General features: G+C 41.6%; 1 protein-coding gene across 1 annotated transcript in view; it reads left to right on the top strand.

The window, feature by feature from the left end:
* The window catches only part of tmeff1a (transmembrane protein with EGF-like and two follistatin-like domains 1a), a 114,826-nt gene that overhangs the window by 84,517 nt on the left and 15,965 nt on the right, over nt 1-14,344 (top strand). Inside the window, exons 5-6 of the mRNA XM_005457649.4 lie at nt 7,421-7,517; nt 8,413-8,561. Coding sequence (XP_005457706.1) covers nt 7,421-7,517; nt 8,413-8,561 — 246 coding nt within the window. The remainder of the gene's footprint in view (nt 1-7,420; nt 7,518-8,412; nt 8,562-14,344) is intronic.

Genomic DNA, 14,344 nt, shown 5'->3' with positions numbered 1-14,344 from the left:
CTGGGACTGGATGTCCAGATAACTTATGAACCTTAAACTGTCCATTAACCAGTCTTAACACAAAGCTTCTGGTCTGCAAAGCCAGATTTAACCCTGTGTCAGGCCGTATATGAGCATACATGATGTGATTTATTTTTCCTCTACATTCTTAACAGTTTGACATTTTATTTCAGTATTTTCAAGGTAATCTGCAAAGGAAAGGAAAAATCTATAATTTCAGTGCATGACCTTTTGTAGCAGTAAATTGCAGATGTAATAGCAGCTAAATAGCAGCTGTGATTTAGTTGTAAATTACAGCTAAATGGGATTTCAAAGAAGTTTCTGCTTCTTGGTACAGTCATTAAATATACATTTATTATATATGAGCTTTTGAGAAAATAGCTTTAACATTTAATATTAGATAAGGAAAGAAATATAAGATTCATACATTACTGAGGAAGATACAAACATAAACCATAAACAGATGAGAATCAACCAATAAATAAATCAACCATTATTTACAGGTCAGTGAGACAAATCTTTAACTAAAGCAAAGCCAACTCGATCTATAGTGCCTGGAAGGAAATCCATACTAACTTTATGTCTATTTAAGCTTTTTAACAGCTTACATGCAACAAGCAAGAACATACCTGTATTGTGTAATCTACATCTAATTAGCAGCCTTAAAAAAACCTTTTAATGAAAGTTTTTAGTTAATAAGCTGGAAAATACAGAACCTGTGAGTCACCTCGGCTCACAAATACACGGCTGAATGTTTTTAAAAAGGCTCCGTAACAGCAGGTCACTGCTGTTTTTCACACCATTTCACAGGAGGAGTGAGTGCATCTGCTCGGGACTGATAAAACGAAGCCTGACATTCACAAACAACAACAAACAAATCAGCTGTACAAGCCGTGAATAATTCATCCAATAAATAACGTCTGCGTTAGAACAGAAATACCTCAGCCGCTCGAGTCACGCACAAGGTTTCATTTCAACAAACCCATTAACTTCTCTGAGACATTTTTGGCACTAAGCGTCAGCGCTGATCGCACAGTAGCTGGAATATAATTTATAGTTTTTAATTCTGTGTCACATTAATCATTTAAAGCTGCTCTTATTGTTTCCTTCCTTTGTCTTTGACTGTCACATCTGTCCTCATCCACAGTCATGCTAAACGTATTAGTTTCATGATAACAGACTCTGGATTAAACACGTGATGCTGTGGATGATTCCCGGGTGGCGACCTGCTGCTTTCAGCCTCCACCCTGAGCTGTCAGTTTGATACTTTAACCTTTTCTGTCGACGTCTAATTAGCCTTCTCCTGCCTCTGTAGTGTGTGTGTGTGTGTGTGTGTGTGTTGAACCTCGATGCCTCCTGGTCTGAAACTGAACAGATGTCAGCGATGTGATGAGGAGGAGGAGGATGAAGACCTGATCTCTGTCCACTTCTGGACACAAAACCGTTTTAAGGGTGGGATGATCAGAAAATCAGATTCAGTGGATCCCTAAGAGTTTACTGTTTCATATTTTCCGTGTGTTAAATTAGTTTTCATTATTGCTAAAGTGTGAATCGATTGTAACGCAGCTTAAAGAAATGACACCTTCCTTGACTCTCAGTTGCCTTGGAAAGCTTGAGGACTGATTTCTAAATGAAAGACTCCACAAAGATGGATTTTTCCACAGAAATCCAAACAGATGGGATGTTTAAAGCAACATCCACAGATCACAAATAACTTTTCATGAGGGCAAAAATAACCAGCTGATAACATCCTGGCGATGTTAACAACAAAGTTGTGGTTAAAATTATAGTTATGGTTAGCTATATTAGCTAGCTGGCTTTTTCTTTCTGTGTTATGGGTGTGTTTAGCTAGTGTTAGCTAACATTAGCCAGAGGATAGCCAGCTTCTAATGAAGCACGTGGGCTGATTTCTACATGTGGATGGATCCAAAAGATGTGACATTTAGCTGTGACGCCTTAATGCCAACCGTGGCTAACACTCGCTAACATCTATGAAATCCTCTATGAAAGGAGGAGACGTGACACTCAAAGTATCCTGAACTTTATGATATCTGAATGACAAAATTCTAAAAAAGCGAGACGTCCACTATCTCATAATTATGAGCTGTAACCATCTAAACTAGACTTATTTAGAGTCACAACAGTGAAACGGCTGCTGTAGAAAACACAAGTCTCTAAGATATCAACGTTTTATTTGTGATGTCAGGGAAAAGAACTACTCTACCCACAATTCTAAATTGAAACACTGATTTATCTGATTAATGGAGGTGGCTGTTACCATGGCAATGTTTAAACCCACCAAGGTCGGGCTGAGTGGCAAGCATGAAATTTGAGAAACAATTTGAGTGTTTTGATATCTTACTGAGGACATCTAATTGAAATAATGCTTACCCCAACCCTAACCATCACAGATGAATGCCTAACCCTCAGCCTAAACCTAACCATAACCTAATTGTAACCTTGACACTAAAACCACATTTTGAGTCTCAAAAATGCCTTCAAACTCGTGAGGACAGGCACTTTGTCCCCAAAAGTGACTGTTGGTCCCCACAAGTATAGTAACATTTCAACTTTTGGTCCCCACAAAGCTGTATAAACAGGTACGCACATACACAACAGAACAAAACTATACTAAACACTATGATACTGAAACACTTTGCATAAGGAAATACTGGAAGTCATTTGCTTTAAAATCCTGCATTTGCAGTGCATTATGGGATGCGAAGTTCCTTCACTGTTGAGCGCGGTTCTGTACACAGCCTGGTACCTGCGCATGTATGCATCTGTCTTTACATAAATTATGTACATGCATGCAGACACAAAGTCTCATACACAGAGAGAACACCCCTTCTACGCCCATTCAACGATGAAACATGAAAATCCAGATGTGACACTGTGTGGATATGAGGAGGCTTTAGCTGTTGGTGCAGTCGCTGTGTGTCAGGCTGTGGGTGGAGACTGTGTGGAGCAGCGGCGTCCTGCTGTCAGCAGAGTCGAACAGAAACAAAGGAGCTTCTCTGCTGCAGATCCTCGTCAATCGATCGGCAGCCTCCGAGCCCCAGCTGAGCTCTCCGTGTTCAATACATCCACACACAGCAGGCCATTCTGTCAGCCAGCAGGCCCACACACACACACACACACACACACACACACTGCAGCGTCTGTCTTCACCAGTCATTTTAATCATGCTCTTGCTGTCGAACTCTCACAATAAGTAAGAAATAATAAGAGCGCGACCTCTCCATCCTTACTCATAATGCAGCTCTGTGTGTCTAGAGGTGGACATAATAATATGAACATGCTACAGGCTGTCAGAGAGGCTTCGCCTTTTTTAATGAGTGGCCAGCTGTTTTCTGGCTGCCACACATTAATAATAAAACAGCAGCGTCTGGCTGTGTTAATAAACCACAGAGGATAATACTTTAAATAACACTGTAATTGTTTGTTTTTTAAATTGTACAGTTAGGAATTTTAATTATACTTTTTTTATTTAAAGCTTCTATAAATGTGGCTGTAACGAGCGACACGAACACTGAAACGCCCTGTTTAGAGAAATCACATCACATATATTACATCTACAACTAAATGCTTTCTCTCTACCATTCACTCTCAGATGGTTCAGTATCTTCCCTAGAGATACTTTGGCATGTAGACTAGAGCAACCAGGGATTGAACCACCAACCTTTCCTGCGCTACTTCCTGAGCCACAATCTTTTAATCCCAGCCTCTCTTAAACACACTGCAGCTCGCAGTCTTCGATCGCAGGCTCAGAATTTGTTCATTTCTTTAGAGACTGAAGAACACGGAGGATGGAATCTTTCAGTCTGTGAATATTTCTATTCTTGCGTTGATTTTGGTCTTGATTTGATAGTTTTTACAGTTCTTATTTACTTTGTTATGCATCGCTTTGTGACACATGTCTGTGAAAAGCACTTTATAAATAAACTAAAACTCAGATATTGCCACAGTCCTCCTGACCAGCTCCTGTTATGTGAAACAATATTTCACAGTAACGGTTGCTGATGTGCGACATGTGCAGACAGATGCTTGCTTCCTTTCACAGACAGACAAATGGAAATAAACCAGCTATCATCATCGCTGAACTGACTGATGATGATCTGGAGTAATTAACTCACAACCTCTCACCTGCTTAAATTTAAGGGTTAAGGATAGATTTAGCCTGGTATCATCAGTGAATAAACATTTCAAGGAAAGTAGTATGACATTATGAGCTGTGTACCGTATATGTCTCCACTGCAGTGTTTGCTGTGGTTTTAAAGTCTGTGGAGACAATAAAAGTGTTGGCGAGTGCTCGAGACACCGGTGTGTTTATGCTCCTGTTACAGTCGTATTTCAAAGATGAAACTGTTGAAATTAAAAACTACAGCTGTGTTTGATTGAGACTCACTAGTTAACCTTTTGAACCAAACTGAATCCAGTTATTTAGTCTGTGGTTACTGTTTGGACCTCCACCCACCGTCCATCAGGTCTGGGTCTGCGGGGCAGCAGTCTAAGCAGCCGCGACCACTAAAGCACAGCTTGGCCTTCCACATCATTCAGGAACCATCAGAGTAGAAAATTGCTCAGAGGCTTTGTATGCATACGGAGGTCTTCCAGCATCCTAAAAAGCCGACATCATCATTCACCTTTCAGCCAAACCTAAAAGTTGGTGATAAATCTGAGTCACTTTTTCAGCATCTTTTTAAACAAGTAATAAAACCTCGAGTTAAATTTGGACCAAATCAAATTAACTAAATCAGTGATTCCCAAAGCGTGGCCCGCAGCCCCGCAGTGGGCCATGAAGGTACTGCAAATGGGCTGTGAGAAGTCATTACAATAAACACTGACAACAATAATACAAATCTAGGAATTCTCATAAAATTTTAAAATTGGAAGTAGAAAGGAACATATGATCTTTTAAACTTGGATACGAGGTAATCAGGTGGATGAATCTGATGCAGGTGCAGAATTAGACTAAAAGGATTATCATCTGATTCATCCTAAATGAAAACCCTTCAGAATAAAATCCTCTGGGATTGGTTTCAAAAGCAACTTCTAGAGTTGAAGGACTTTTTTTACTTTCTATTTAAAGCTTCCTTGAAATCTTTATTCTTCCTTTTCTGATATTTTTATTTTAAATGTTACTAAATCTAAATCTGTAATAATCAGAGTAGACTGAAGGTTTAAAGATGAGTGTTTGGTGATTTTGTTCAACACTGTGATTGTGGAGTAAAGGCTCTTTTGCTTATACATGTACTCGTGTATGTACTTGGACGTATTGTTTTCAGTGTTTTTGAGGGTGCTGCTTGTTTGCAGTGGAGCTGCAGCTCTGATCTCACCTTTCTTTGGATTTTTTAGGTTGAATAGATGTTTTAATGGCTCCGGGTGCAGCTTTGAGGATGCTCGTTACATTTCCTGCGGATTAATCTCCGTCCCCTTGATGGCTCTGAGCTTTTCCTCTATTACATGACAAAATTACACTTGATGAATCATGAAAACTGCTCCCTTGATGAAAGGCGGGTTGGGATAATCCCCGCGGCTCTTTGATATTTGATGCTGTGGGTTGTTACCGCCTCATCTGCTCTGAACTCGCTCCCTGCTGGAAAATAGACGCCGTCATGCGAGATGGTATTAAACGCATCCCCCTGTAATGGTAATAATAATAATATCATAAGATGATAACGCGTTGTCTCTGTTTCCATTTGGCCAATAAGCTTCGGGAGCCTCTTCACACGTTCAGCTGTGTCTGATAGAAAAGCGCGTGAGCCGTGTCGCGTGTTGATGGTGGAAAACGGCGCCTGCGGTGTTAAGGGCACGGCGGCGCTCACCGGAACAGAAGCTGATGTGAGCTGGAGGTTGTTCTAGAAATGAAATCAGGTTTCTGTTATGGAAAGATGTGCACAACTAATAATAATAAAAGCTAAGTATGAGGGGAAAGTGATGAATAAAGAGTTTCACAGCCAGCAGAGCAAAACAGACGGCGCGCTGAAATTAAAACGAGTTTTTTGGAGAAACAACAAGCAGAGTGTCGCAGGTGAATAACGGCACACTTTTCACAGTACAAGCTCTCATCTCCGCTCCTCAGTGACAGTGTTCAACAACACCTCTTCACTGGTTCCTCCTTTACAGCCTGCCTTTACGGTGAAGCTGAATTTATTCAGACGTTATAACTGTGTTTAAACAGTCACAGGTCCTGGGTTCATGTATAGGAAGAGCAAACAGGTCAATGTCTGGTTCACCAGTACTCAGTGTGACACAGAGGGCCTATTCTGCTTCACCTGCAGTATGAAACAAGCTGTTTTAGCTCTCTTTAAGGCACCAGATAAACAGAAGGTGGGTGGGACTTCCTGTGCCTGAGATGACCATATTAGGGAAATCCCCTCTCTTTAATCTCATACAGAGTTAAGAGTAGAAACAAACCCAGCATGTATCAGTTCAGGCCTTGAACTTTTGGATCAGAGTGAATCACTGTGAACTGAGTAAAACTTTCACCACCAGGGGCAGCATTTTAGCTAAAAATGTTCATGTACTCGTCTGCCTAATTCAGGGGTGTCCAACTCCAGGCCTCAAGGGCCGGTGTCCTGCAGGTTTTAATATCACCCTGGGTCAACACACCTGAATCCAATGATTAGTTCATTACCAGGCCTCTGGAGAACTTCAAGACATGTTGAGGAGGTAATTTAGCCATTTAAATCAGTGTTGGATCAAGGACACATCTAAAACCTGCAGGACTTCGGCCCTCGAGGTCTGGAGATGGACACTCCTGGCCTAAGGTTTGGCCCCACAGGAATAAAAACACCGGTTGCCCATTTCCTTTCTGAGCTGCAGTGACACTCGAGAAATGTGAGACAAACCAGAAATGGAAAATGCTCACCTTTAAAGTGAAAGCTGCACTTCTTGAAATGTGCTGGTTTCAGTGGTAACACACACTTCCGTCATAGTAGAAGTTGCAATCACAAGGAACTTTTTGGTGCAACAGTCAGCTTCCCGTTAGCGACTGCCAGCAACCCGTCGTAATGCACATTTTTCCCTTTCACCCAGTGGTTGCCAGATAGTCGCCAACTGGTTGGGAAACAACATTTTCCCGTCGCGACCGGAGATTGAAAGGGGGTCCTGTCTCAAAATGACCCCTAAGGAATCTAATGTGTGTGTTCCTTTATAAAAAAAAAAACCCTCCATATAGCATAACTACATAATACCAGTGTGTGATAGTATTTTGTAGAATTTTCTTCAAAAACTGAGCTAATGCTTCCATGACTAATATTGGTACATATTGGTATAAATCACTGCTCACTGCACCGTCTTCTGGTCCAAAAGGGGTTTACAAAAAGTAACTTAAACTGTAAAAAGAAACAGATTAATAATCATTATTGTTTAAAGGCCCAGTCATTCTTAAAGTTTTCTTCTTTGCACCCCTCAGACGACGAGGGCTCAGGCTCAGACGTCGGGAAGAAGTTCACCAAGTGCAGCACATGCAAATACGGAGCAGAGTGTGACGAAGACTCGGAGGACGTCTGGTGAGTGTTCGACTCGTAACATTCATACAAAGCTCACCCACGAGGTTTGTGTACTGTAAATACAAACTGACACCAACAACACCAAAGCTTCAGTCTCCTGTTGTCATCGAGGGAAACCTTCTGTTTGTGTGCAGCAGCCAATCATAGAGAGTTAGCTTACAGGAAGTAAAACAGCTTGTTTCAGACAGGATAAACTGAGGCCCAGTATGAGATAAAGAAGGATTATTTTGGGCTGTCAATCATGCAAAGCTGCTCTAGGACTAACAAATATGACACTGGAAAAATCCACTTAAATAAAGTGCAGATGAAAACTGAAGTGAGGCTTTTACACACTTACACTGCAAACTTTGTTTGAGAGATTTACAAATAAGATCCATCTCCAAGGCCTTTTGACTTTTGTAGTTGAGGTAAATAAAGGTCCTGATTTCTATGTGAGCAAAATATTTGTTTCTCTCTGTGAGGTTTCCTCCATATTTTTACCTATAAGTTGTTTTTTAAGGAAGATTTTCTGATCTGATTAAGGACAACAGGCTTTTTATACTGTATTGATTGCAAGACCCTTCCAGGCATATTGGGCTACATAAATGAACTCGACTTGACTTATTAAGTGTAGCGAAACAAGACTATAAAATCGACTCAAATAGGAGTCAAAAAGTTCTTTTTTTAGGTCCCACCATTGAACTCTGGGAGTAAATTTGAAACCATTAATCACGAGTGAAGGAGTTCTTGAAAGGGATTGAAATTAGTTCTTTGTATCTGCAGCCGGTCTGTGGAGGACTAATGAGCAGCATCTTCGTTCCTCTAAACGCACTTCAGTTAATGATTGTGTGGCAGAGACGCATTCAGACTGAAGACACAACATTTATTCTCCTGACTCGACTCCTCTCTCCTTCAGGTGCATATGTAACATCGACTGCAGCGGTCACAATGAAAACCCGGTGTGCGCCACTGACGGAAACTCCTACAACAACCCCTGCCTGGTCAGAGAGGCCTCGTGCATGAAGCAGGAGCAGATCGATGTCAAACACCTGGGCAGGTGCCCCGGTAAGGCGTAACGAGATTACACGATTGCTTTACACGAGCTCTGTGGGCAGTTTAAAGCTGCTCAGGTTGATGCGTTGAAGCTAATCTCATCTTAAATCACAGAATGAGGCTGTAACTGTAACTCGTTTATGACTGACTGCATGCTGAAGCAGAGGTGCTGATACAGTAACACGATGCAGTTTTATCAGGCTTGTTGCAGCTTAGAGTTCAGTCCCTCTAAGGCCTGTTTAAGACTGCAGAGAGCCCCGTCGCCCAACCCAGACTCTCTGCAGTCCTGTGAAGAACTACACCCATGATGCAGTGCTGTGTTAAACCTCCTTCAGCAGCAGTAACTTCTGCATGACGTTATCAGTCTCTCACGCTCTTCTTTACAGCGTTACTTCACTTAACTGGTTTTTGCAGCATTCGTTTATGCAAAGCTCTCCTGAGGTCTCACATTTAAATCAGGTTGAGGTCGGGACTTTGGTGCATTTTCTTTTTCAGCCATTTCTTGGAGATTTGCAGCTCAGCTTGGGATCATTGGACCGTTGCATGACTTACTTTTAGCCAGCATTTAGCTGTCAGCCACACGGCCTCCTCACTCTACAATACTTTGGTATACAGAGGGGTTCAGTTCTCAAATCATCACCCTTCCCCCACCACGCTGGCAGTCTGAATGAAGTGTTTATGCTGATATGTTGAGATCCTGTTTCTCTTTAAACTTTATTCTACCTTATTCTAGTTGCTCCGACCTTTGCTGGTGAACTGCTCCCTCAGTTTTCAGCCGATTTCCACCATTCAAACTTTAAACTGTTCATCTCTTTCTGCTAATCCCAGCTATATCTTTTGGTGCTCATAACTTTTATACTTTTTGAGATATTAAGCTTTTTATGACATTTTTTGGCCCATTTTGATGACTGGGACCACATTACAAGTGTGATCACCAGTTTAGCTTTCCGGACTGAGCCATGTTTTAGCTCGGTGAGATGAGCAGCCGTTCTCAGAGCGGGAGACCCGGGTTCGAATAGTGACAACAATTTTTTCAGTAAATAGTTCAACTTTTTATCTCTTATCAAGACAAATTTCAGCTTCTTCACCCCTTTTCAGCAGAATTTTCAGTTTTTTCGCCCCTTTTGAGCACAAAGTTCTGCTTCTTCACCTCTTTTCATAACAATTCAGCTTCTTCTGCACAGTGCACATTTTTTCTCTCATCATATCTTTGTTTGGGACCAGAACTGGTTTGGCTCAGTGGGATGAGCAGCCGCCGTGAGATCCGGTGGCACAGGTCCGAATCCTACCTGTGGCGGTTGCTGCACATCTTCCCAACTTGCATGTACTCTGCTTTACTGACACTGTTCAGTGTACCCTTTCAAATACAGCTGTTTTCAGCAACGAGTTCAGCTTCTACACATTGTTTTCAGCAGATAGTTCTCCTTCTTCTGCTGTTTTCAGATTTTTTTCAGTTTTCCACTACACGGCATTCATGCTGCATTGAACTGTTTGGTTTTCTGCAGTTGTGGATGTGCATTATGGCCAAAACATCTCCTCTCTGGTCTCCTCAGTCCAAAGAACATCGTTCTTTGTACATCGTTTTTGTTTTTGTTCCATGTTTTTTTGGAGGCACCTTCCTCCTGGAAACGCTTCCAAACAAGTGATTCTTGTTCAGTCTTCTAATTGTCCTGCTATGAACTTTACCTTTAACATGCTAACTGAGGCCTGTAGAGTCTAAAATGAAGCTCTTTGGATTTTTTGCGCTTTCTTTGAGATCAGCATGGCGTGATCTTGAACCGTGCACTCCTGGGAAGATTGTGTTTTGTTAACACACACCTGAATTCTCCAGACCAGCAAATCTGTCACTTTTATAGAGGCGCTCAAACCTGCTCGTGATCAGTTAATCAGGTGCATTGATTAGGAGCACCTGGCTGCTACTTATGTTCTGGCACATGTGGAGCTGAAAGAGAAAGACAAAGTAAAAGCTGTTCTCAGTTTCTGTCATGCTACATTAGCTCTCCCACGAGCAAACAGAGCACTGAACTGAACCGAGCGGCTTGTTACTGATATCCGATCCACTTATTTGAGCCATGATTACACCGGTGTCCATACTGAGAACTGGGCCTCAGTTTGTTGTTCAGTGTTTCGTTGCTACAATGACAATAAAGATTCTGATATTAGAGCGATATTCTTAGTGTGCTAGCTGAAGATTTTGTTTAAAAAATGTGGGTGGGTGACGTCACTTTGGCTACGTTCCTCTTTTGCATGCAAATTTGAATCCAGTGAGGTGTTTGATTCCTGGAACTTTTTAATGACCCATCATACATTGGTCATTTACACTGGTGCTGTTGCACGGTGCACGATGGGTTCGAAGCTGGAGCGGGGGTGTTTTGTTCTGACTAAAAGCAAAATAGTTGCTGACTCCTCTCTAAGATCAGGAAGAAATATTGAGTTTCTTGGGCTTGTTTCAGTTGCACATACAATCCTGATATTTGGTGTGATTATCTGCATCAGGAGAGAGTTATTTCAAAGTGTGTGTGTGTGTGTTTTCATGATAAGAACGCATCATTGCCTCTGCGCGTCTTCATGTTTTGAGCTGTTTCTGACAGTAATGGTGTCCTTTGACACCGAGCGATGAGATACCAAGCTGTGATTTTTGTTTTGTGTTTGCACGTGAAAATGTAAAACATCTCCGAGCGTCTGTTGTTAAGCTTTTGATTTACCTCCATCATGGTGGCGTGCACCTCCACCCACAGTCTGTTCAGCTCTCTGAGCTCTCTGTCATCACGCTGTTTCCTGACGTGAATGAGCGACTGGGTGGAGGCGGAGGATTCAAAGCTCCACGTGCAGCTTTGTGGCGGCCAGCAGGAAGCGCTGTGTGAATAAGTGACGCCAGCACCCTTGTCAGCCAATGAGGAGAGCGGATCTCTGGAGACAATTGTGACAGAAAACGGAGGGTTTCGATGAACAGAGGTCCCTCCTGTGTGATAGAAACGAGGCATTTGTTGTCACACAAAGCATTAATTATGGTTCAGTTTCCATTTTTTCCTATAAACCTGACCTGCAGCAAACACAGAGCTAATCAATGTTCAGAAAAATAAACACCGACTGACCTTTTAAAGACACACAACTTGAATATGAAGGCGTTTCAACGATCCCCAGAGGCTTGTTTAAGGATCGAATAAGAAACGGGAAGTTAAATCCATTTCTCATAATAAACCTGAGGAGGCTTAAATAGTTAAAGAAAATGATTTGGAGTTTACCGAGTCTGAAGTCACAAATTCACAGCAAACGAATCGTTCACTTTGCAAAGTTGGATTAACCTCATCAGGCACCGTCACCGACTTTACAGACAGATTGATTCCTCATGTTTTGGTTTCTTCATTGAGACATTTAAATGCTGTGTTGATCTTTCCTGTCAGAACCATTTGATGAACCTAAAGTTAGCTTGTTGACGCCATTTTTCGTTTCTGAGTCTGAATTCTCTCAGCTGAGTTCTGCTTTCTTACCGCTCCCAGGTCAGGGGTGAGTCGCATGTCGGATCTGCTTACAATAACTGAGTCTGACAGTATAAATGTGCATTACATACAGCTGTCATAAGGATAACTATCACAGGTTACTATGAAGAAAAGCTAAAACCTGATAAACTGGTCTTATTGATGGAGCACACATGAGATAATCACATCATTTAAAGCCTTTTAAAATAACTCCTAGTCAACAGATGTGGCCTCTCGTGCTCGTGACTCCGTGGACGAAACATTTGTGGCTTTGGTACAAAAGACGTTGTGAGATGAAGTCTTGATGAGGAGCTGAAGCCTCGCTGCTCATCCCCCGTGGCTCAGCGAAGCTTCTGCTGATGCTTCCATGATGATCTGTAAACAGTCTGAGCTGCTCCGACGACCTTTGACCTCGACTGCAGCGAGTCGAGCAGCTCTCAGCTTCGTCGCTCTGTGTTCAGACAGAAATCCGCCCGCCGACGCCTCCACGGCTCTTTGATCCGATCCAGATTGGAAAATCTTCACTGAATCTCAGAAAACGGTCGCCATCAGCTGTGTGGATTATGAAATAAGCTCGTTCTTCAACAATAAACCGCCCTGAAAGGAAAAACACTCTAAATGGATGAAACAAAGAAGTTTAGTACTCATTTCACTTCTTGGTATTTGACTCTTCTTTATTTTCCTTACTGAACTTTTCTTTTCTTCCCAGATTTGTTTTTTGTCCTTCCATTATTGGAGTTTCATGTTCTTCTTTTTCTGTCTTCGTCTTTTTCTCTCCTTCTTTCCTGATTTCTTTGATCTTTCTTTCAGCTCTGTAAGTTTTCCTCTTTTTATTTCCCTTCCTCAGTTTTACCTCCTTTCTTTCTTGTTCTCTCTTTTTTTACTTTTCTTTTACTTTTTCCTTCTAGTTCTGTTTTCTTTCATAACAAAGAAAATATTTATACATTCTTATATGAGTCCACTTCTCTTTCTGTTTAGTCCTTATTGTCTTTATTTGATTGAAACTTTTTGTTCTTCGTTCCTTTTTTTTCCAGCTCACTTTCAAAAAGTTGTTTAACTTCAAGACCATCACTGCTGCTGTTTAAATCTTCCAGCTTGAGCATTATTCCTCTGGCTGCAGACGTGGGTCATTATTTCATATTAACTTGCTGATGTAGTAAAATGCAGGACTGATGGCGTTCAGGGCTCGCTGAGTACTGCCGACTGCACGACTGTGACCGTTTCATAAATCAGCCTCGTTATTGAAACCGTGTCAGACAAATTAATGCATCTAATCACCGGTGTTTTCAATTAAGAAGCAAATCAAGCATGCAGGGGCCGCAGTTTTAATCCGCAAGAAATTAATCCACACCTTGTTAACATCCTGAAATAATCTGACACGCAGGGCCTGCTTGGCACCAACAGCAGGTTTAAATACCATCAGTCAGAAATCAGCTTTCAAGGCAGGAAGCAGAGTTAGTTTGTTGTACTGCAACTTTAAGTAGAGTGAACCGACTCAGAGACTTCAAGTTCAGATCAGTTTCCTCCAGCTACAGAGCAATATGAGCCATAACCTCTGAATTTAAATCCAGTGTTTCTTAGCTGTTTATCCATCGCTAATAGAATAACTCTCAAATTTCAAAAGGCCATAGTTTGTTATAGTTTTCTTAACCAACAGAATTCATTCTGCCTTGAAGTACTCGGGTGAAACTATCAGGTAAAGCTATAAGACAATCAAAACATCAGAAAATGCAGGGAGACTTCGAACCTACCAGAAAACTCGGAAAACTACCAGAAAGAGTTCCCATCAAGCTCAATCAAACAGGAAGTCTGCAACTACACCGCCATAATAATAGACTTTATATGAATCACATAACCTGTAGGGATGTTCATTTAAAAATCATTTAAATGAGAGGGAAATAAATCACATTAGCAAGATGAGGTACATGGTGCTTCAACAAAAACCTCCTTACAACTGCTTTGGTCAGTAGCAGGTTGCTGTGGTCACCTGAAGTTTGCATGGAAGACACCAACTCATCTGCAAACACAAACTACTGAGTGGTAGTGAAAACTTAAAATGTAGGACGTTGCCTTCAAAACAAAAATTCTGCCTTAATTAAACAACTTGCAAACTTGTACTTGCATCAGACTTTTCATAGTTTCAACCCCACTTAGTGAGTAGTTTGTGTTTGCAGATACGTTGGCATCTTCCATACAAACTGTGGCAACTGTGGCAGCCTACCAGAAACCAAAAAAATCCCAACACCTCTTTGTGACCAATTTCACAAGCAAGCAACAGCCATACAGGAAGTGGTCGGGGATACTGACTTTACTCCC

This window comes from Oreochromis niloticus, linkage group LG18 (genome assembly GCF_001858045.2).
Source record: "Oreochromis niloticus isolate F11D_XX linkage group LG18, O_niloticus_UMD_NMBU, whole genome shotgun sequence".
NCBI lineage: Eukaryota > Metazoa > Chordata > Actinopteri > Cichliformes > Cichlidae > Oreochromis > Oreochromis niloticus.
The sequence above is the reverse complement of the archived record's forward strand: the minus strand, read 5'-3'. Positions and strand labels throughout refer to the sequence as shown.